This window comes from Thalassophryne amazonica, chromosome 7, assembly GCF_902500255.1.
Source record: "Thalassophryne amazonica chromosome 7, fThaAma1.1, whole genome shotgun sequence".
NCBI lineage: Eukaryota > Metazoa > Chordata > Actinopteri > Batrachoidiformes > Batrachoididae > Thalassophryne > Thalassophryne amazonica.
Window position 1 is genome coordinate 57,734,217 of NC_047109.1, and position 21,892 is coordinate 57,756,108.

Sequence of the window (21,892 nt, forward strand, 5' to 3'; positions counted from 1 at the left end):
TCTCTGTTTCTGTGTTATATAATCATTTTTTTTTAGTTTTTTTCTGTAATTGTTATGTAGTTATTGTAGTACTTATTTATATACCTGTCCTGGCTGTGATTTCTGTGTTTTTAATGTGAGACGTTATGTGCACTGAGCCGTAATTTGCAGCTGTCAGCAAGTCTCTGGCCGGCGATCAGCAGAGAGGCACCTCGCCATGCTGTGTGCGCTCAGACGTCGCTGGCCTTTCCCCATCTGTACATACATATGCCATCTGTACATACATACAAAACACACACGCCCCATGTGTTGGCGGAACGGGGGGGGTGCGACACACTGACACGCCATGTGTGTTGCTTTGCAACACCACACTCATGGCAGCACTTAGACAAATTTCACAGCCAGCTACAAAGTGGTCATCTGCTCACGAATGGCACCACATTTTCTAAGTATCCAGGGACTGGTGTTGGATGTTCATGTGTGTCACCTGGAATTTGGTGGACACCTGCCGAGAGAGGGATCAAATGGGCTCTCACAGGGCACTCTCTGTCTTTCGGCCACTGGTGAGCGTGGATAGTTGTAGCAACAGGTGTATGAGCATTAGAGGCGGCTCTGCTTTTTCACGAACAGCATGCAATTCCTCCTTCTCCTCCCCCTTCCATGACAACCAATCACAGCTCTTAGAGGACTGCGTCATACCTAGCAATGGAGTCAACCCCGCCTCCTCTCAAAGATAGGAGTTTCTCTCCACTCCTTTCCCAGATCCACTCTCAGACACCTGCTGGCTCACTCTTAGGCTGAGATTCCTTGCCAGGAAATTTTAGGCTAAGTTAGGAGCTCTTTGAGAGGGCTTTGAGTTGCTTCGCGGATACCGGCCCAGGTGTTTGTATTCAGGGGAGAAACTCATCAGCAAACCACCTGCTGAGGTGATTGGCTGCAAGGTCATGCAGTGTCTCAGCCCTCGTTGCCCACCCCTGCACTAGACCATCACCTCCCCATTGGCTGGAGAAGGTTAAGAGGATGCCCATGTTTCATCTGGATGCAGTAGATAAATAGTTACTTTTGAGTGATGAAGATGGATTGGTTTACTGCCAGAGTGGTACCATCCAAGGTCTCCGGATGTTTCTGTGGTGTGGTGGATGCAGTGATGCGCCTGGAGCACCCCAGCTTGACACTGTCCTCCACAAACATGTCACAACTTGTCACAAACTGATCACACAAAGCCACAGTTTCACAGGTTTTGTTTCACAGTTTAACAGTTTTTGTGGTGTGCGTTTTCATCATGTCACTTGTCACTCAACATCAATTTTTGTGCAGGACAAAGGACAAAGTAAAAGAAGGAACAAACGGTATACAAATCAAAAACATGGAGGACCTTACGAAATACAGACCTGAATAGACAATCAAATATGACGTCTGTTGGTAATTGGACCAACAAAAAAAAAATCTGATCAAACATGGAAATAGATGATAAAATATATGACATAGACACTAATATTGATGAAAGTATATTTGACTTAAAAACGATTGGTTGTGAGTATTATACGGTAGAACAGCTAAATAGTGAAAAAATTGCAGAAGATACCCTGTCACTCTTACATATAAACAGTCGAAGCTTGTACTGTAAAATGTCGCAAATAAAAGATTATTTAAATCAGTTTAAAAATAGATTTAGTATTGTTGCAATCACTGAATCTTGGCTTAATGATGATCTCATGGCTGATGTTCAAATAGAGGGATATGAGCTGTATTTTGTGAACAGAAGAGATAAAAGGGGTCGTGGTGTTGCTCTGTACATAAAGGCAGATCTGATATGTACAATTGTAGAAGAAATGACAACTGTGGATGACATCATAGAACTTGTAACAGTGGAACTTGTACATGAAACATCTAAAAATATTTTAATCAGTTGTGTATACAGAGCACCAGACACTTGTGTTGTGAAATTTACAGATAGAATAATAGAGCTATTCCATCAAATTAAAAACAAAACACTTTTTATATGTGGAGACTTTAACATTAACATAGAGAGCTCCAGTTGCCAAAGAATAAGTGATTTTGTGAATTCAATGTATAGTTTGGGGTTATTCCACTTGATAACAAAACCAACCAGAATCACATCGCAAAGTGCAACGGTAATCGACAATATATTTACAAACAGAACAGATGAAATTATCAGGAATGGGATCTTGATGACAGATGTTAGTGATCATTTACCAGTCTTTTCAATATTTAAATATAAAAATAGGTACAAGAAAAAAACTGTTATAAACTTTAAAAGAGATAAGTCAGTAAAAGCCTTAGAGGCATTAAAATATGATCTTAAAAATCAAAATTGGGAAGAAGTTTATCAATCAATCAATCAATCAACTTTTTTCTTATATAAGTTTATGTCAGTGATGTTAATGTAGCATATAACTCATTTATGAAAATATTAATGAAATCATATAATAAAAACTGTAAATTAATAGAAATTAGTAAGAAAAGAGTAAATAAACCATGGCTGACAAAGGGAATAAAAAATGCTTGTGCAAAGGAAAACTATTTATACAGGTGCTTTTTAAAAATGCAAACAAAGGAAACAGAACACAGATACAAAAATATAAAAATAAACTATTGACAATAATTAGGAAACAAAAAAAAAGATTATTATAGTGAACAATTAAATAAGAGTAAAGATAATATGAGGGCAACATGGGGAATTATAAAAAGTGTGATTGAAAGTGATGGAATGAAAGCAACTTTTCCAAATTACTTTGTCAAAGAAAATAAAGAGATATATGACATAAAAGAAGTGGCAAATGGGTTTAATGATTATTTTTCAAATGTAGGATCAAGTCTGGTGGGAAATAAACCAATAGTAGAAGATACATTACATACACTTGTAAATACGGTCAATAGTATTTTCCTGGACAATGTGGAAAAAGATGAAATAAGAAATATTGTAAAAAACTGTGTAAGCAAAAGATCAACTGACCATGAAGATTTAGACATGATGACTGTAAAAAGTATAATAGAAACTGTTATTGAACCATTTACAATTTGCCATTTGCAATCTGTCTCTGTCAACAGGGATTTTTCCAGATAAAATGAAAATTGCCAAGGTAGTCCCATTATATAAAAATGGAGACAAACATAAATTCTCTAATTAAAGGCCAGTATCATTGCTTCCACAGTTTTCTAAAATTATGGAAAAAGTTTTTGTGACAAGGTTGGATAAATTTACTGAGAAACATCATATTTTAAATAGTGCTCAGTATGGATTCAGAACAAAACATTCGACAGCTATGGCAATTATGGAATTAATAGAGAAAATATCAACAACAATAGAAAATAAGGATTATTTTGTAAGTATTTTTATTGACTTGAAAAAAAGCTTTTGATGTTATTGACCACTCAAGATTGCTTCACAAGTTACAACAATATGGAATAAGAGGTATTGCACATCAGTGGGTAAAAAGCTACTTAGAAAACAGAAAACAGTTTGTTCAGATAAATAATATCAAATCAGAATTGTGTAATATTGTTTATGGAGTACCACAAGGATCAGTACTTGGACCCAAACTGTTTATTTTGTATATCAATGATTTTGTGAATGTATCTAATGTGCTTGGTAGCATTTTATTTGCTGGTGATACAACGCTGTTTTACTCTGGATCAGATATACAGGAAGTAGCACAAGTGATAAAAACAGAATTGGAAAAGGTTAAGCATTGGTTTGATATAAACAGACTGTCACTATATATTAATAAGACAAATTTCATATTGTTTAATGACAGAGCAAAAAAAAAAAAAAAAAAAACGTGTCATTACAAATAGATGGAATGGATATACAAAGGGTAAAAGAAATGAAATTTTTAGGAGTCATAATTGATGAAGATCTTACATGGAAGTCACACATAAATTACATAAAAGGAAAAATAGCGAAAGCCATTGCTGTTTTGCATAAAGTAAAATATTCATTAAATAGTTATGGTTTATTAACATTGTACAATTCATTGATTTTCCCATATTTAACTTATTGTGTAGAAATCTGGGGATCAACATATACAACTTATATACAACCTTTGTTTATTCTGCAGAAAAGGGCTTTAAGGGTGATTAGCAACAGTGGTTTTAGAGATCCATCTAATCCATTGTTCATTAAGTACAGGGTACTTAAATTTCGTGATTTGGTCGATTTGAAAATATTACAAACAATGTACAAAGCTAATAAAAATGCTTTACCAACAAACATTCAAAATATGTTTGAGAAAAGAGTAAGTAGTTATAAACTGAAAGGAATAGAAGTCTTTAGAAAACCAAGATACAGAACCAGAGTAAAAGAACGGAGTATTGCGGTAAATGGTGTAAAATTATGGAACAATCTCAGCAAAGAAATTAAAGAATTAAGGTCGCTTAAATTATTTAAAAAACGTATTAAACTAGATGTATTAAGTAAGTATGAAACTATAAAATAAGTTAGTGGGCTGTAAGGAAGTAAAAAAAAAAAAAAATGTAATTTGTTAATAATGTATAAAATGTTTTAAGTTTAAAAATGTAACCTGTCAGAGATGTAATCTATTTAATAATGGTCATAATTATGAAATAAGTCAGTGGTATGTGACAAGTTTAAAGAAATACAATCTGTTAAATAATGTTGAAAAATGACGCTGGATATTGAAAGATTGTATTGTAAAAAGGGGCAGAAAATATAAGACTTGTTCTTCTCTCTGCTCCTTTTCATTCTGGTAATGGAGATGCTTTATTTCTGCTTTTCTGTTTTTTTTTTTTCTTTTAAATGAATGAAATAAATAAATAAATGAAATGAAATGAAAGATGACGCAGACCACGCTCAGGTTTTGCACGCTATGTTAAACGCCACTGAACACTGTGCCCATGAACTTGTGCACACTCCTGCAGTCACCATTACTGGAGACAAGTGAGAATACCTTGCCAATGATTGCCACCAACACGCGATGCACACACCTTCTGTGTGAGAGGGGCTTCAATGCATAATACTGCATGTAAATCAGTGAAATGGGTACAAATGAAATGCAAATAAAAATCACACCATAAAAACTAAAATAACACTACAACACCAAATTAATATGTTGCCACATGCATGCAAAAGAAGACTATAAAAATGACAGTTGTATCACACTTCAAGCCTTTTATCTCTCTAAATAAATCTAATCTAAATAAATAAATCTGTTTCTTCTGTGTCATGACAGAAATTCTTTTGCTGTAAAGCAGATGTAGAAAGCTGAGGAACACTACCCTCTCCTGGCCTGGACAGTACACCACTCTGGAGCATCAAAAGTTCAGTCTTCTGCTGGTTTAAATCTCTCCTCTGTCAGTAAAAGAGCAGAAAAACCATGTAAATCTTTTTTTAGATAATAAAAGTTGAACAGAAAAGCACTTTTAATAGACCGGATAGGTACAGAAGCCACATATATTATAGCATATGTTGACCTTAAACTAGAACAATCATGTCCTATTAATTAGTTATCTAGTAAAAACAGCAGGAACTGATTAACCTGAAGGTTTTAAAATGGTAAATGGACTGCATTTATATAGCGCTTTTCCATCTGCATCAGACGCTCAAAGCACTTTACAATAATGCCTCACATTCACCCCGATGTCAGGGTGCTGCCATACAAGGCGCTCACTACACACTGGGAGCAATGGGGGATTAAAGGCCTTGCCCAAGGGCCCTTAGTGATTTTCCAGTCAGGCGGGGATTTGAACCCATGATCTTCTGGACTCAAGCCCAACACCTTAACCACTAGACCATCACCTCCCCCAGAAAATCAAGTTGGCACATGGATTTTTTAATTAATATTTACCTAAAGCATTAAAGCATCCTAATTAGTTGTGTGGTATGTGAGAGAAGCTTAAAATGGGGCAAGAAATAAAAATTTCATTCACTTCCAGTAACAGTGAAGTATGTTTTCATCTATTGTGCAGGTCTACATTGTGCTTCATTAGAAGCAGCATTGGGTGAAAGGAGTGGTACCCCCTGGGCAAGCCACTAACCTATCTATCGGGCTAAAACACAGACAAACTCATTCACACAGCATCAGAATGGGGACGAAACGGGATGTAAGTGATTTTGAACGTGGCATCGTTGTCAGTGTCAGACGGACTGGTCTGAGTATTTCAGAAACTACTGATCTCCTGGGATTTTCACACACAACCCTCCAAGGGTTTACAGGGAATGATGTGGACAAGAGAAGATATGCAGTGAGCAGCGGTTGTGTGGACGAAAATGCCTTGTTGATGTCAGAGGCCAGAGTGGAATGGGCAGACTGGTTGAATGGGCGACTGCGTGATGATATCATGTCAATATGGACCAACATCTCTGAGGAATGTTTCCAACATCTTGTTGAATCTATGCCACAAAGAATTAAGGCAGTTTTGAAGGTAAAAAGGGGTCCAACCTGGTAGTAGCAAGGTGTACCTAATAAAGTGTCTGGTAAGTGTATATATTGCATTGTTGAAAGATTTTTTTTTTTTTTTTTTGAAAACTGGATAATCAAGAACATACACACATAAACTGGGAGTATGGAGTAAAATATTATTCATAGGATGTACAAGCTCTATTATAAAGCAACATTTTTTGTCATTGTAGAATCAGCACCACAGCAGATTTGCAACAAGCACTGGAACCACAAAGTGAATCTGCTGTGAAACTGCATGATTTTAATTCCAAGATTATTGAGATACAAGACTGGACAAGATGTGAGCTGCACAATATGATATCACTATTTCTGTTTATACTTGCTCCTTTCTAAGTGTGTATCACTAGTAAATAAAATATCAAATGAGTTGACTATTCTAAAAAATTAAAATTGTGAAAATACTGATAGATATTGATTATTTTTGGAGTCACATGCGCTGAGAAATTAAGTCATAAACATAGAGAAATTAGCTTAATTTCACCTGTTTCTGATAAACACTCAGAAATGCCAAGCTTTGAGGAATGTGGACTTTGATGACATCATGTACGGTTAAGCCCCCTCAAGACCTTCTCCTGAAATGAATGGGAAAAAAACTGATTTTTTTTTACAGTGTGAAGTCAGTGTGATTTGTGTATTCTGACAGTGAACACGTCAAAATAGTTAAAATGTGTATTTTCCATGGATGTACAACCTCAAATCCAATGAAGTTGGGACGTTGTGTAAAATGTAAATAAAAACATAATACAATGATTTCCTAATCCTCTTCAACGTATATTCAGTTGAATAGGCCACAAAGACAAGATATTTCACGTTCAAACTGACAAACTTTGTTGTTTTGTGCAAATATTTGCTCATTTTGAAATGGATGCCTGCAACACATTTCAAAAAAGTTGGGACAGGGCAACAAAAGACTGGGAAAGTTGATGAATGTTCAAAGAACACCTAATTGGAAACACGTGAGTGTCATGATTGGGTATAAAAGGAGCATCCCCAAAAATCTCAGTCATTCACAAGCAAAGATGGCGCGAGGATCACCACTTTGTGAACAACTGCATGAAAAAAATAGTCCAACAGTTTAAGAACAATGTTTCTCAAGTTCAGTTGCAAGGAATTTAGGGATTCCATCATCTACAGTCCAAAATATAATCAGAAAATTCAGAGATTCTGGAGAACTTTCTACATGTAAGCGGTAAGGCCAAAAACCAACATTGAATGCCCGTGACCTTCGACCCCTCAGGCGGCACTGCATTAAAAACCAACATCAATGTGTAAAGATCTTACCGCATGGGCTCAGGAACACTTCAGAAAACCATTGTCAGTTAAGACAGTTCGTCACTACATGTCCAAGTGCAAGTTAAACTCCACCATAGTGAAAGCAAAGTGAAAGCCATACATCAACAACATCCAGAAACGCCACCGCCTTCTCTGGGCCTGAGCTCATTTGAAATGGACAGACGCAAAGTGGAAAAGTGTGCTGTGGTCTGATGAGTCCACATTTCAAATTCTTTTTGGAAATCATGGACGTCATGTCCTCCAGACAAAAGAGGAAAAAGACCATCCAGATTGTTACCAGTGCAAAGTTCAAAAGCCAACATCTGTGATGGTATGGGGGTGTATTAGTGCCCATGACATGGGCAACTTACACGTATGTGATGGTACCAACAATTCTGAAAGATACATCCAGGTTTTGAAGCAACACATGCTGCCATCCAAGCAACATCTTTTTCAGGGACATCTCTGCTTATTTCATCAAGACAATGCCAAACCACATTCTGCATGTGTTACAACACCGTGCCTTCATAGTAAAAGAGTGCGGTTACTAGACTGGCCTGCCTGCAGTCCAGATCTGTCACCCACTGAAAATGTGTGGCGCATTACGAGGTGCAAAATAGCGGAGACCCCGGACTGTTGTTAGAAGGAAAGGTGACGTAACACAGTGGTAAACATACCACTGTCCCAGCTTTTTTGAAACGTGTTGCAGGCATCCATTTCAAAATGAGCAAATATTTGCACAAAAACAATAAAGTTTATCAGTGTGAAGATTAAATATCTTGTCTTTGTGGTGTATTCATTTGAATATAGGTTGAAGAGGATTTGCAAATCATTGTATTCTGTTTTTATTTACATTTTACACAACGTCCCAACTTCATTGGAATAGGGGTTGTAGTCACATGACTAGTGTTGCTTATTAGGTGGACAGATTTTCCAAAGATAATAATTTGAGGAGGAAAGTCAGAGGTTTTTTTTTATATTGCATCTGTGAAAAACGGCACAAGTGAAGCCCAACACAGTGTGAGAATGGTCAACAAAACATGGATCTAACCATTGATTTTAACTTTTCCTTTCCTGTGGCCATGAGAATATTCTTAACAAAGCATATATCCCCTCCTGAAAGTGTAGAACCGGCCAGGTTTGTAGTCTGTGCCACGGCCTCGCGCCATGCTAAGCTAAGCCAAGATGCTACACGTGGGACACCAGGAAGTCTTGCTGAGGAAGCTGCTTCTGTGATCATGGAGTCGGACAGAACATGACAAGGAGTGACCACCTTTAACAGGACAGCTGGAACTTAGACCAGCTTCAGTATGTGTGTTATTGGCAAAGCTTAGCTAAATGGTAGTCCTAAGCTACCAGGAGCCTCAGCAAACTTGTCAAGTCTGAAGAAGGCTGGCAGAGGAGCACTGTTTTTCTGTGGACAAATGACAGCGCTACAGTGGAACAATAATTCTACATGACTGTGTGTGAACACAGCAGGAGTGAAATCAAAGACACCACTTTCATGCGTGTAATCATTATTATTCAGTCTTTTTGAGACATTTGAGATGTTGTTTTGTTTTTTCTGAGTTCATCGTGGTTTACAGAGAGGTGGAGACAGATAAAAAAATACAATGATTTCATTTGAAAGCCAAATTAAAGCCATATTACATTTGGAGACAAACACGGCCCAGATTGACTGTGTGTACTGGAGTAAGTCATGACATGGACACAGGTGGAGTGACCTTCAGGCAGCACCTGAGGTTACATCACTTTCATGGCTAAAAATAGCTCTGAATCTGTGTGCATTTTTCAGACGCAGTATAGCTAATTTTATTTTTATGCGTTACATCAGGACTTGCACAACTAAGAGTTGAAAGTAATGATTCATAATCTGGTATATAATTTTTTTAAAAGATAGTGTGGAGTGAGATACGTCCTTTAAAACATTTTCAACAGCACGAGTGATTTGTAAGGCAGGAAGAATGTACTGAGCAAAAGTTAAGGAATTCAAAGACATATAGGATCTGACTTGTCTGCTGTATTTCCCATCCATGTGAGTGCAGGGCGTGGCTGACCTTTGAACATCTCACACCAGCAATCAATTATCCACTCCTCAGCAGTTTAAAGACCATTCATTCTCCTAATCCTCGCCAGTTTGTTGACTGTCATCCTGTGGTACACTTGGCGTTTGTTCATAGATTGAGCTATTTTTGTGTGAACCTTTTCAGGACTGGTTTTTAAACTTTGTCTCCTGTGTTTCTCTCAGCCGGCCCAGCCTCATCTCCTGTTTACCCGCACTGAGCCTCCTAGGACCATTCAACTCACCATTCTGACCTTTTCTGTAAAATAAATCACTTATTTTTTCAAAGCTGTGCCTGTTGTCTGCATATTGGGGTCCAATTCTTATATCTGCATCACAGTTCTTGTTTATGCACATGTATCCTGTGCCAAGTAATCACAGCATCTGCACGGGCATGGCAGCTATAAACACCTCTTCAATTAAAAATGGAAAAAAAAAAGACAAGAAGGGCACTTAAAGAGTGCATACCTCCACCAAGGCCCAAGTGTCTCCCTTAATTTAAATTCAGGATAAAACTGCCATGGGTCACGTTTTGGTGTTTAAGTTTGGCCTCGATGCAATTCTGCTTCTGGTATTATTCTCTGTGTTTTCCTCTCTCTGTCATTATTCTCTCTGTGTGATTATTACGTCCACCAAGGATGTAATAAAATCATCTGTGTTTATTTATTTATTTATTTGTCTGTCTTTTATCAGGATTATGTCAAAACTGCTGCACAGATTTTGAGAAACTTTTCACCACAGATACATATTAAGCCATGGAAGACTCCATTAAATTTTGGAAGTGATCTGGATGCGGATTATGGATCAAGATTTCACTTTATCAGCTTTTAAGGATTACATCAAAACTACTTCACAGATTCTCACCAAATTTACACCACAGATAGATATTAGACCATGGAAGACTCCACTGAATTTTGGGGGTGATTCGGATCTGGATTCCGCCTCAGGAATTCACTATGTAGGCTTTAAAGGACCCTGCCAAAACTACTTCATGGATTCTCACCAAATTTACAAACAGGTCGATATTAGGGTATGGAAGACTCCACTCAATTTTGGAGGTGATCCAGATCCAGATTGGCAAATCTCTAATTGCTCTTGTTCTATGTGTTATTTGGTTAATTCTCTGCCGTGGTAAATATTCTCTGCAGCTTTTACTTTGATGCTTCTTCCATATTCATTTTATGTAGCTTAACTTCCTGTTTCACGTATCTCCACACTTCTGTGTTTGATTGTTTGCCTTTATAACCACAGTTAGAATGTTCCTTCATTGCCATAGGTTCATCCAGCTCTCTTACATTACTTCAGTGCTTTTGCCTTTCAGTTCCAGACTTTTGCTGCATTATAAGTTCCTAAGTTTTTGCCCATCATCTTGGATTTTCTTCACTTGGTATGAGAAGTTTGTGCACTGATCTACTGCCTGTATTCTAGACAATTCCCTGCTGCTGTCCTAGAAAGACTATAGCCAGTTGGTACTGATCACCCGTGCCCATAACCATGCCTGTTTTCCTGTTATTTTTAGATTCCGATTCTCACCTGTGGGACAATAAACCTACATTTATCTTCCATCGTTGTGGTTCAATGCATTGGAGTCCTCACCACAGCTGTTTGGCAAAGCATTACACAAACCAAGACCCATTCTTTAGTCCAATCATAGTTCACAGTCCCCCCCCCCCCCGACCCCCACCCCCACCACCACCACCACCACAAAAATCTTAATCATTATCTGAAACAAAATCATTAACTGGATCTGGTCCAGTATACTATGCACATATGAAGAGACATTCATGGGATCCTCAACATTCGCTGTTAATTCTTATTGTTGGTCCACACTTCTGATGGCTGACGTGATCTTGATCTTTGTTCCTAATTTTGAGCTCATCATTGAGCTTTATTCCTTCTTTCTGACCTTTGCTTTTGCTCAGACAACTCAGATTGTGATCATTGAGCTTTGATACTGATTGATGATTGCTTTGATTCCTTGATGGACATCATGTTTTTGCTGTCATTTATTGTCTATCTTGTTTGGATCCTGTAGTCAGGATTAAAAGGAATGAGGATTAAAGATCAGAATCAGGAACAAACACCAAAGCTCAAGATGAATGCCTCCTTCTTTCCAGATTTGCAAATATAAGACACACAAAACACAAAGAAAACATAACCTTCTTGATGGAGCTAATGAAGTCGCCTGAACATGCTTCAGGAGGACCACCCCAATAATGTGCCACAACCACACTGTGCCATTGACATTCTGCTGATAAGATCCAGACTGCACAATCCCTTCAAGTGCAACTGAACACTGAATGCACTGAAGATGGATCCAGGCTAGAGTATGGTCATTAACCTGGGTCACCTGGCCTTCGCAAATCCTATCAGGAACACATTTAATCCACATCGACACATCAGTCTGAAATAAGTTGTGAATAGAACTTGTTGAATTCATAATATATCATAAAAAAGTGAGGATGTCATAGTTTGCAGCAGATTAAAAGATATGAAATCCAAAGGACTTTTCTTTGATTAACAAAATCTCACAATACTGGAAATATCCCTCTCCATTAAATACAAAAAACAACAACAACAACAAAAAAGTAATGCCTTGTTTGTGACAGTTTGAGGGTTAATTCTCTAAGAGCTGTCATGTTTGCAAATTATAAATACATTAAAATTCAAATTCATCAGCAGTGAAGCAGACTTGGAGGACGGTTGTGAACATGTGTTGAAAATTTCAGTATACACCTATAAAAAAGGGCCTTTCATTTTTAGCATTTCATTAATTCAAACAAAAACAAATTCAGGATTCTTCATGTAAACACTTTTTTACATCATACTCTTTAATGTCAAAGTAAAACTAAATCATCACCTTTACAGTCAGTTGGCTTCACACAAGCCTGTAGATGGATATGAGAACATTTTGAAGTCACTAAATAGCCCTCTGAGTTAAATTAAAAGATTACAAAATATGTATGTATAACTCCGCCAAGGCACAGCATGAAGAGTCGAGTACGGGAAGTCACAAAGACACTACGGCAAGCTTCAGGGGACAGACAGTGCATATAACAATTTGTGTTGCTTCACCCATTATAGATTTATGGTAGAGCAACACAGAGGAAGTCAACTCTGTCTTTTGTCCATCTATATTGGTCCATAAATAAGTGGAAATTATTCCTTTTAAAAACTGTTTTGATAAAGAAAAAAATCTCAAGATTTATATGAGGAACAGTGTGGGAGAAGGTGCAATAAAGCATGTTTATTCTGCATAAACGCCTGGAGCAGTGTGCATTATTATATATATATATATATATATATATATATATATATATATATATATATATAAATTGAGATGCTAATGCTTACCATTAAATTCACACACTATGCGAAAATGTTAATTTCAGAGCAGTGGTTACTTTGGCTTTTTTTCATATTTGAGGACAGTCATTTCAATTCAGAAGACTCGTACTTATAAAGCCTTGATACTTGATACTTTTTTGGTTTATTTGACACTTTAAAGTGTTGCTTCTACATATCCAAGCACTGCTTGCATTGTATCTTATTGCTGTCGCCTTCTCTGTTCTGAATCCTAATCAGTGTCAGTGCAATCGAGATGTGTGGAGTACGATACCTCTTCCTGGTCCAACATGTAGAACTGATTTCTGGTGCTCACACGGAGACGGGGGTTCCAATGATCCTGAGGTGGATGATCGTGTGAGGGGCGGTCGTAGATGTGGCGCTCGTGCAAGGGGCGAGTGTAGGATGGACGGTCGTAAGAGGCGCGTTCGTGAACAGGTCGGTCGTAGGAGGGAGTGTGGAAGGAGTGGACGTGGGCACGATGATGATGATGATGATAGGATGGGGGGACGGCATACCTTGCATCTGCACATGAAAGAAACAGCAGAGAGGTCGGGGAGGGGAAGAGAGACAAGACAGACGGAGGAGGTTAGTTACGGTCATCGTGACTCATAAAATCACTGTCAGGTGTTATTAAGGTATGACATGTCTGCTGGAAGGAGGTTGTAAGACATGACATAATTAGATTTCATACAGCAGGTCACTGATCAGAAAATGTTAAAACAGGAGCTACTGAAGAAGAGTGTTTGTAGTCACCAAATTCCAGTATTTCAGTATTCCAAAATTAGCTTATCCAACAAATACAACAGATAAAACAGTGAAAAAATAAATAAATAAAAAATGATGAAGTTCTTCAACTCCAGTTGTTTGATGAAACTCTGACTTAAATGTTACCTGGATAATTCAAGCACAACAAATTGTTTTAATATAATCAAAATTTATTTATGTAACATTAACTCATTTTTTCACTTATTCAGAAAATATTAATATCTCACACAGTCAGGTTTATAAGTATTTGGACAGCAACGCAATTTTGTTTTTTGTTGTTTTTTTTTTGTACACCAACACAATAGAGCTGAAATGGAAAATACAGTATGTACTTGTAGTGTAGCCTGTTTAATACAAAGGGTCGAAGAAAAATGTTAAACATTCATAAATGATGTTCATTTGTATAGGTAAATACACTTAACCTAGGCTCGTGTGTCATACATCACACTGTCAAAGTAATGAACCTTGAGGTGCTTTTGATTCCTACATTGTCCTTTGACCTACACATTAGGGATATTACGAGGACTGCTTTATTCCACCTACGAAATATAGCAAAGATTTGTCCCTGATGCATGGTTGATGCTAAGTCACCGATTCATGCATTTGTTTCTTCTAGACTGGACTACTGCAATGTTCTATTTTCTGGTTTAGCCAAGTCCAGAATTAGGGGTCTACAATTGGTTCAAAACGATGCTGCCAGATTCTTGACAGGAAGAAGAATGTTACACCCATTTTGGCGTCTCTTCAATGGCTTCTCTGTGAGATCAGATTTTAAGATTCTGCTATTAACCTAAAATTATTTATGGACTAGCACCTCCCTACTTAGCTGACCTAATTAACCTTTATGTACCGGCCCGGAGTCTGTGTTCTCAGTGTGCAGGACTACTTTGTGTCCCTAGGGTGAATAAAATGTCTGCAGGTCACAGAGCTTTCTCTTATCGTGCACCTGCTTTGTAGAATGATCTCTCTGCATCAATAAAACAGTCAGATTCTGTAGAGACTTTCAGGTCCAGACTTTCATATGGCTAGCATACTGGCATAGTATGGTACTATGCTTTCTACCCTTTTAAATTAATTTTATTAGGAAACAGAGCGGGCCGTGGCTTCAACTTTATCTACCATCTGGGTCTGTTAGTGAAGCTTATGGCTAGTGACCGGCGACCAGCTTAGTATTTCTTCTGCTTTCCTGCTGCTTGATGCTGACGAATTATACCATAAGTGCAGTTTTTCTGGCCAACTGATTCCAATTTCAATTCAATATCAATTTATTTTCATTTATATAGCGCCAAATCACAACAGAGTTTCCTCAAGGCGCTTCACACAAGTAAGGTCTAAATTTACTAACCCCCAGAGCAACAGTGGTAAGGAGAAACTCCTTCTGAGGAAGAAACCTCAAGCAGACCAGACTCAAAGGGGTGACCCTCTGCTTGGGCCATGCTACAGACATAAATTACAGAACAACTGATGCCGATGGACTAAGAACCATCATTTCAGTCTTATCAGAGTTTAAAAATAGGACATTTCTTGACATCCAACTTCTCACTGATGCAAGGCAATCTTCTAAGGATTTTATGTGAATGAGATTACCAGCAGTTGTCGGCATGTATAACTGAGTATCATCAGCATAGCAGTGAAAGGTAATCCCAAAACACTGCAATATGTGCCCAAGGGGTACTATATAAAGGGAGAAAAGCAGGGGGCCTAAGACAGACCCCTGTAGAACCCCAAATTTCATGTCACTAAGGTTAGAGGTAGTGTTACTGTAAAAAACACAGTGAGAATGACTGGTCAAGTATAACATCAGCCATGCAAGGGCACTCAAAGCAATCCCAAAATGATTTTCCAGCCTATCAAGTAGAATATGATGATCCACGGTATCAAATGCAGCACTGAGATCTAACAGGACCAGAACCGTAGTGGTGTCTGAATCCATTGTAAGCAGAAGATCATTCACCACTTTAGTGAGAGTTGTCTCTGTGGAATGATATTTTCTAAAAGCAGACTGCAGTGGCTCAAAGACATTATTCTCAGTAAGATAGTCCACGAGCTGCCGTGACACCACTTTTTCCAGAATTTTAGCGCAAAATGATAGATTTGATATTGGCCTATTAAATTCTGTAAATCTAGGTAATACCTCAGTAATGGTGCCCACCTCAATAGCAGGGTGTAATGGCTGGGTTAAGGCATGCTGGGATATGTTTAACCTAATGTCTTCTATTTTCTTCTCAAAGTAATCCAGGAAATCTTGTGCTGTAAAAGGAGAGCGAACAACAGGTGGTTGTCCATGAATAAGTGTTGCCACCGTGTTGAACAAGAACTTCGAGTTATGCTTGTTTTTGTTGATCAAATTAGAGTAATAGTTCCTCTTTGTAGCCAGTAATGCATGCTTATCGTCTAAGTTAGCATCATGCCACGCAAGGTGGAATACTTCTAATTTTGAATGACGCCATTTCCATTCTAGACCTCTTTCCTTATGCTTGAGGTCACGCAGGTAATCATTGAACCAAGGTGACTGTGATTTGGGGGAGCGCAGTTTTAACACAGGTGGGGCAATCATGTCGAGTGTAATTTTGAGCACTGAGTTTAAACTATCCACAAGTCTGTCTACTGATTGGGTATTTGCCAAATGTGAAGCTAAGACATCAGGCAGTCTAGCTTTGAGTTCAGTCTTAGTTGAGGAGTTCATGCATCGCCGTAGTGATATAAAGGTTGTTGTTCCATTAAACACATCAGCGAAACTGTAAACTTAATAAGTGAGTGATCAGAGACCACTGATGTAAGAGGCATGATGTCAATGTTCATGACAGCAATACCACTTGTGAGAACCAGATCCAGGGTATTTACACTAATGTGCGTCGAGTCCCAAATGCATTGCCGAAATCCTAATGCATCCACGATTCCATAAATGATTTGCAGAGGGGATCAGAAGGCTTATTTATATGAATGTTAAAGTCACCAATGATCAGAATGTTATCTGCACTAGTTGACAAGTTAGAGATGAATGCACCAAATTCATCTAAGAATTCAGAATATGGGCGAGGAGGTCTATATACAGTGTCAAAGTAATACGGCTGATTTTATTCTTCTGACCTTGGCAATGCATAATATCCTGATCAGAGCCGGAGAATCAGATGCTCATACGAGTTATATTTGTGACCCCCAAGAGCTAATAAGCTAAACCTAGATTTATAAATAAGAGCAACACCACCACCTTGCTTCGCATCATGAGGGACGTGACTGGTGGTGTGCAGGCATCATTTAAGGGGAGGATAGCTGTAGGATTAAGCCAGGTTTCACATAACACAATCATATCTAAGTGATGATCAATAATTAGATCATTAATCAACAATGATTTTGAGGACAGTGATGTTATGTTAATGAGACCCAGTCTAAGGACCTCAGTGGGGTTGACAGTTGAACTGTTTGGATTTCGGGGTGGTTCTTGAGTAGTATATATAAGATGACTAGAATTAGGTTTAGGTTTGAGACATTCCACGCGCGTTGTAGGTAGCAGACACGAAATCTTTGCTATTGCTGGAATAACCACTGGGCCATCCTCAGTTTCAATGCCTCATCAGTACACTCATCAAATCCGAGTGGCTCGATGACCCCGCCCCCGGCATTGGACTGGACGCCTGCATGGACTCTCATCAATTGTTGTTGTGTTGTGTATTGTAAACCTATTTGGTAGAATGGCCTAAGCAGAGGGTCACCCCTTTGAGTCTGGTCTGCTTGAGGGTTCTTCCTCAATATCATCAGAGGGAGTTTTTCCTTACCACTGTCACCTGTGTGCTTGCTCTAGGGGTTGGTAAGGTTAGACCTTACTTGTGTGAAGCACCTTGAGGCAGCTTTGTGTGAATTGGCACTATATAAACTAAATAATTGAAATTGAAATAGATGGTAATTCCATTTCAGAGCATACAAGTAATTTGCACACAAAAAGATGATTTTTAACCACAATCATCACTTTTCATGCCAGTTTCTTTCAGCAAGTCAGTGGATGGATACATGAACAATTTCAAGGACACCCAAATATGTCTTAGATTTCTTTTACATTAATCACCAAGAAGTGCAAACAGTATGGTGACAGTAAATGTATGTTAAATCTGTCTGGAGCAGGCAGTTTTCAAGTTCTCAGGACTGGGAAACCCTGATCAAAAAAAGTTCATTTAATTATTTATTTAAAAGGGACAACACATTAATGAACACATAAAGTGTAAATATGTCAGATTATAGCCATGGGCTAATTTCTCATCTGTAGTCCCTGACAGACTATAAGAATAAACAATGTACAGTAACAACCTGCCTATTTGATCCTATACAACAAAATTGTTTAAGGTCCTGTGGCCCATTCTTGGGCCGACTGTGCTGGAAATTGTTAATCTTTCATTAAGCTCTGGTTCTGTGCCTGGGTGTTTTAAATCTGCAGTGATTAAACCATTGCTTAAGAAATCTGGTCTTGACCCTGGTCTATTGAGTAATTACAGGCCAATATCAAATCTGTCATTCTGTTCTAAAATTCTGGAAAAAGTGGTCTCACGGCAGCTTGTAGACCATCTTACTGAGAACGCTCTTTTTGAGCCACTTCAGTCTGCTTTCAGAAAACATCACTCCACAGAGACAGCGCTTACCAGAGTGGTGAATGATTTTCTGTGTGCAATGGATTCGGACACCACGATGGTCTTAGTGCTCTTGAATCTTAGTGCTGCGTTTGATACTGTGGATCATCGTGTTTTACTTGATAGGCTGGAAAATTACTTTGGGATTACTGAAAGTGTTCTTGCTTGGCTGATGTCATACTTGTCCAGTCATTCTTGTTGTGTTGTGTATTATAACACTACTTCTGGCCTTGGTAAAATGAAATTTGGGGTTCCACAGGGGTCTGTGTTAGGCCCCTTGCTTTTCTCACTTTATATAGCACCCCTTGGGCATATTCTACGGCATTACAGGATTGCCGTTCATTGTTATGCTGATGATACTCAATTGTACATGCCAGTAACTGCCGGTAATCTTGCCCATATAAAAGCCTTGGAGGATTTCCTTATATCTGTGAGAAGTTGGTTGTCTAGTAATTTCCTACTCTTGAATTCTGATAAGACTGAAATGATGGTTCTTGGTCCAGCCAGACATCGGCATCATTTTGACCAGTTGGTGCTTAATTTTGGTTCGTGTGTTGTGCATCATACGGACAAAGTGAGAAATCTTGGAGTACTTTTCGATCCTACATTGTCTTTTGGCTCCCACATTAGAGACATTACAAGGCTTGCCTTCTTTCATCTGCGAAATGTGGTGAGGATTCGTCCCATCCTGCCTATGGCTGATGCTGAGACTTTGATACATGTGTTTATTTCTTCCAGACTGGATTATTGTAATGCTTTATTTTCTGGCCTGCCGCAGTCTAGCATTCGAGGACTTCAGTTGGTACAGAATGCTGCTGGCAGACTTTTGACACAAAGTATAAGGTTTGACCACATTACTCCCATTCTGGCATCCTTTCATTGGCTACCGGTTTCTGTCAGATCGGATTTTAAAGTTTTATTGTTGGTTTATAAAATTGTTCATGGACTGGCACCTTTCTACCTGGCGGACTTGGTTAAGCCCTACGTACCTGCGAGGCCCTTGCGTTCGCAGGGCGCAGGACTTCTGTGTGTTCCGAGGATGAACAAGATGTTTGTGGGGTATAGAGCCTTCTCCTACCGTGGTCCGACTCTTTGGAATGATCTATCTGCTGTTATTAGGCAGTCTGACATGGTGGAGACTTTTAAATCAAGGCTGAAGACCCACTTTTTTAGACTGTCTTATCATTAATTTAATCTGTTTGTGTTTGCTTTGTAATTTGTTTTTATTCTACTGTGTTTTATCTTTTTATTGTGCTTTTCTTGCTTTTAATTTAGATTTTAGATTAATTTGTGTTGTGAATTGTGTGAAGCGCCTTGGGGTGACTTTGTCATGAGTTGGCGCTACATAAATTAATAAATTGAAATTGAAATTGTAAAAACACACAAACATCACAGGAGCTTACAATACAACAGACTACATTACAAAGGGGTCACCAACTACTACAACAAGACACAGACTAGACAAAAGACAGGAAACAAAAGGACACTGACATGATCTGAGCATGAAGGTTAGCTTACACAAATTCAGTCAAAGGAGGACACAGTTAAAAACAAAAAAACTACATGTACAATTCAATTAGAATAACTTAATTAAAACTGCAAGTCTAATTTCATACATTTCTATATTTTAAAACCATAACTTTAAGAACAATAATTTATAAAGTGCTGTAGTGCATTGCACATTCCCTACATTCCACATTCCCCTTAGTTTCTACAAATGAGTTCATAATACTCACATTTTTGATTTGATTTGAGCCACTCCTTTAAGTGACTTTTGAAGGCTTTAAAGCTTGGAGCCTCTCTCACTGTAGTTGGCAAAGCGTTCCATTGGACACTGCCTTTGTAGGACAGAACATTTTGTGCAAAAGCTGTTTTTCGCGCAGACACTTCACAGTCCCCTCTATTCATAGCCCTGGTGACCCTCGGACCAACTGTTCTATATTTAATATAATTTGCAAGAGGTGGAGGAGCCAACCCATGTAAAATTTTATATATTAGATAAGCATTTTTAAATTTTATAAAATTTTCAAAACTAAATAAGTTATACTTTGTTAAAATTTTGCAGTGATGATATGAAAATGGTCTTTTATCTAAAATTTTCAGTGCTCTTTTACAACCCCTGGCAAAAATTATGGAATCACCGGCCTCAGAGGATGTTCATTCAGTTGTTTAATTTTGTAGAAAAAAAGCAGATCACAGACATGACACAAAACTAAAGTCATTTCAAATGGCAACTTTCTGGCTTTAAGAAACACTATAAGAAATCAAGAAAAAAAGATTGTGGCAGTCAGTAACGGTTACTTTTTTAGACCAAGCAGAGGAAAAAAATATGGAATCACTCAATTCTGAGGAAAAAATTATGGAATCACCCTGTAAATTTTCATCCCCCAAATTAACACCTGCATCATATCAGATCTGCTCATTGACACTGACCCTATGCCATGACATTGACCCTATGTGTCTTTTTGCAAGGAATGTTTTTGCAGTTTTTCCTCTATGGCAAGATGCATTATCATCTTGAAAAATGCCCAAACATCCTTTCAATTGTCCAAAATATCAACATAAACTGCATTTATTGATGATGTAATGACAGCCATCTCCCCAGTGCCTTTACCTGACATGCAGCCCCATATCATCAGTGACTGTGGAAATTTACATGTTCTCTTCAGGCAGTCATCTTTATAAATCTCATTGGAAAGGCACCAAACAAAAGTTCCAGCATCATCACCTTGCCCAATACAGATTCGAGATTCATCACTGAATATGACTTTCATCCAGTCATCCACAGTCCACAATTGCTTTTCCTTAGCCCATTGTAACCTTGTTTTTTTCTGTTTAGGTGTTAATGATGCCTTTCGTTTAGCTTTTCTGTATGTAAATCCCATTTCCTTTAGGCGGTTTCTTACAGTTCGGTCACAGACGTTGACTCCAGTCTCCTCCCATTCGTTCCTCATTTGTTTTGTTGTACATTTTTCGATTTTTGAGACATATTGCTTTAGGTTTTCTGTCTTGACGCTTTGATGTCTTCCTTGGTCTACCAGTATGTTTGCCTTTAACAACCTTCCCATGTTGTTTGTATTTGGTCCAGAGTTTAGACACAGCTGACTGTGAACAACCAACATCTTTTGCAACATTGTGTGATGATTTACTCTCTTTTAAGAGTTTGATAATCCTCTCCTTTGTTTCAATTGACATCTCTCGTGTTGGAGCCATGATTCATGTCAGTCCACTTGGTGCAACAGCTCTCCAAGGTGTGTTCACTCCTTTTTAGATGCAGACTAACGAGCAGATCTGATATGATGCAGGTGTTAATTTGGGGGATGAAAATTTACAGGGTGATTCCATAATTTTTTCCTCAGAATTGAGTGATTCCATATTTTTTCCTCTGCTTGGTATAAAAAAGT

The 21,892-nt window shown here is 38.2% G+C and overlaps 1 protein-coding gene across 11 annotated transcripts in view; it reads right to left on the reverse strand.

Annotated features, from left to right (window-relative positions):
- Positions 1-21,892, reverse strand: part of syngap1b (synaptic Ras GTPase activating protein 1b) — a 640,555-nt gene that overhangs the window by 422,466 nt on the left and 196,197 nt on the right. For 10 of the 11 annotated variants that reach the window (XM_034174268.1, XM_034174258.1, XM_034174257.1 and 7 more), the window contains one exon: positions 13,376-13,626. The exons of the other annotated variant lie outside the window; for it this stretch is intronic. In XM_034174268.1, coding sequence (XP_034030159.1) covers positions 13,376-13,626 — 251 coding nt within the window. The remainder of the gene's footprint in view (positions 1-13,375; positions 13,627-21,892) is intronic. 11 annotated transcript variants of the gene reach the window in all.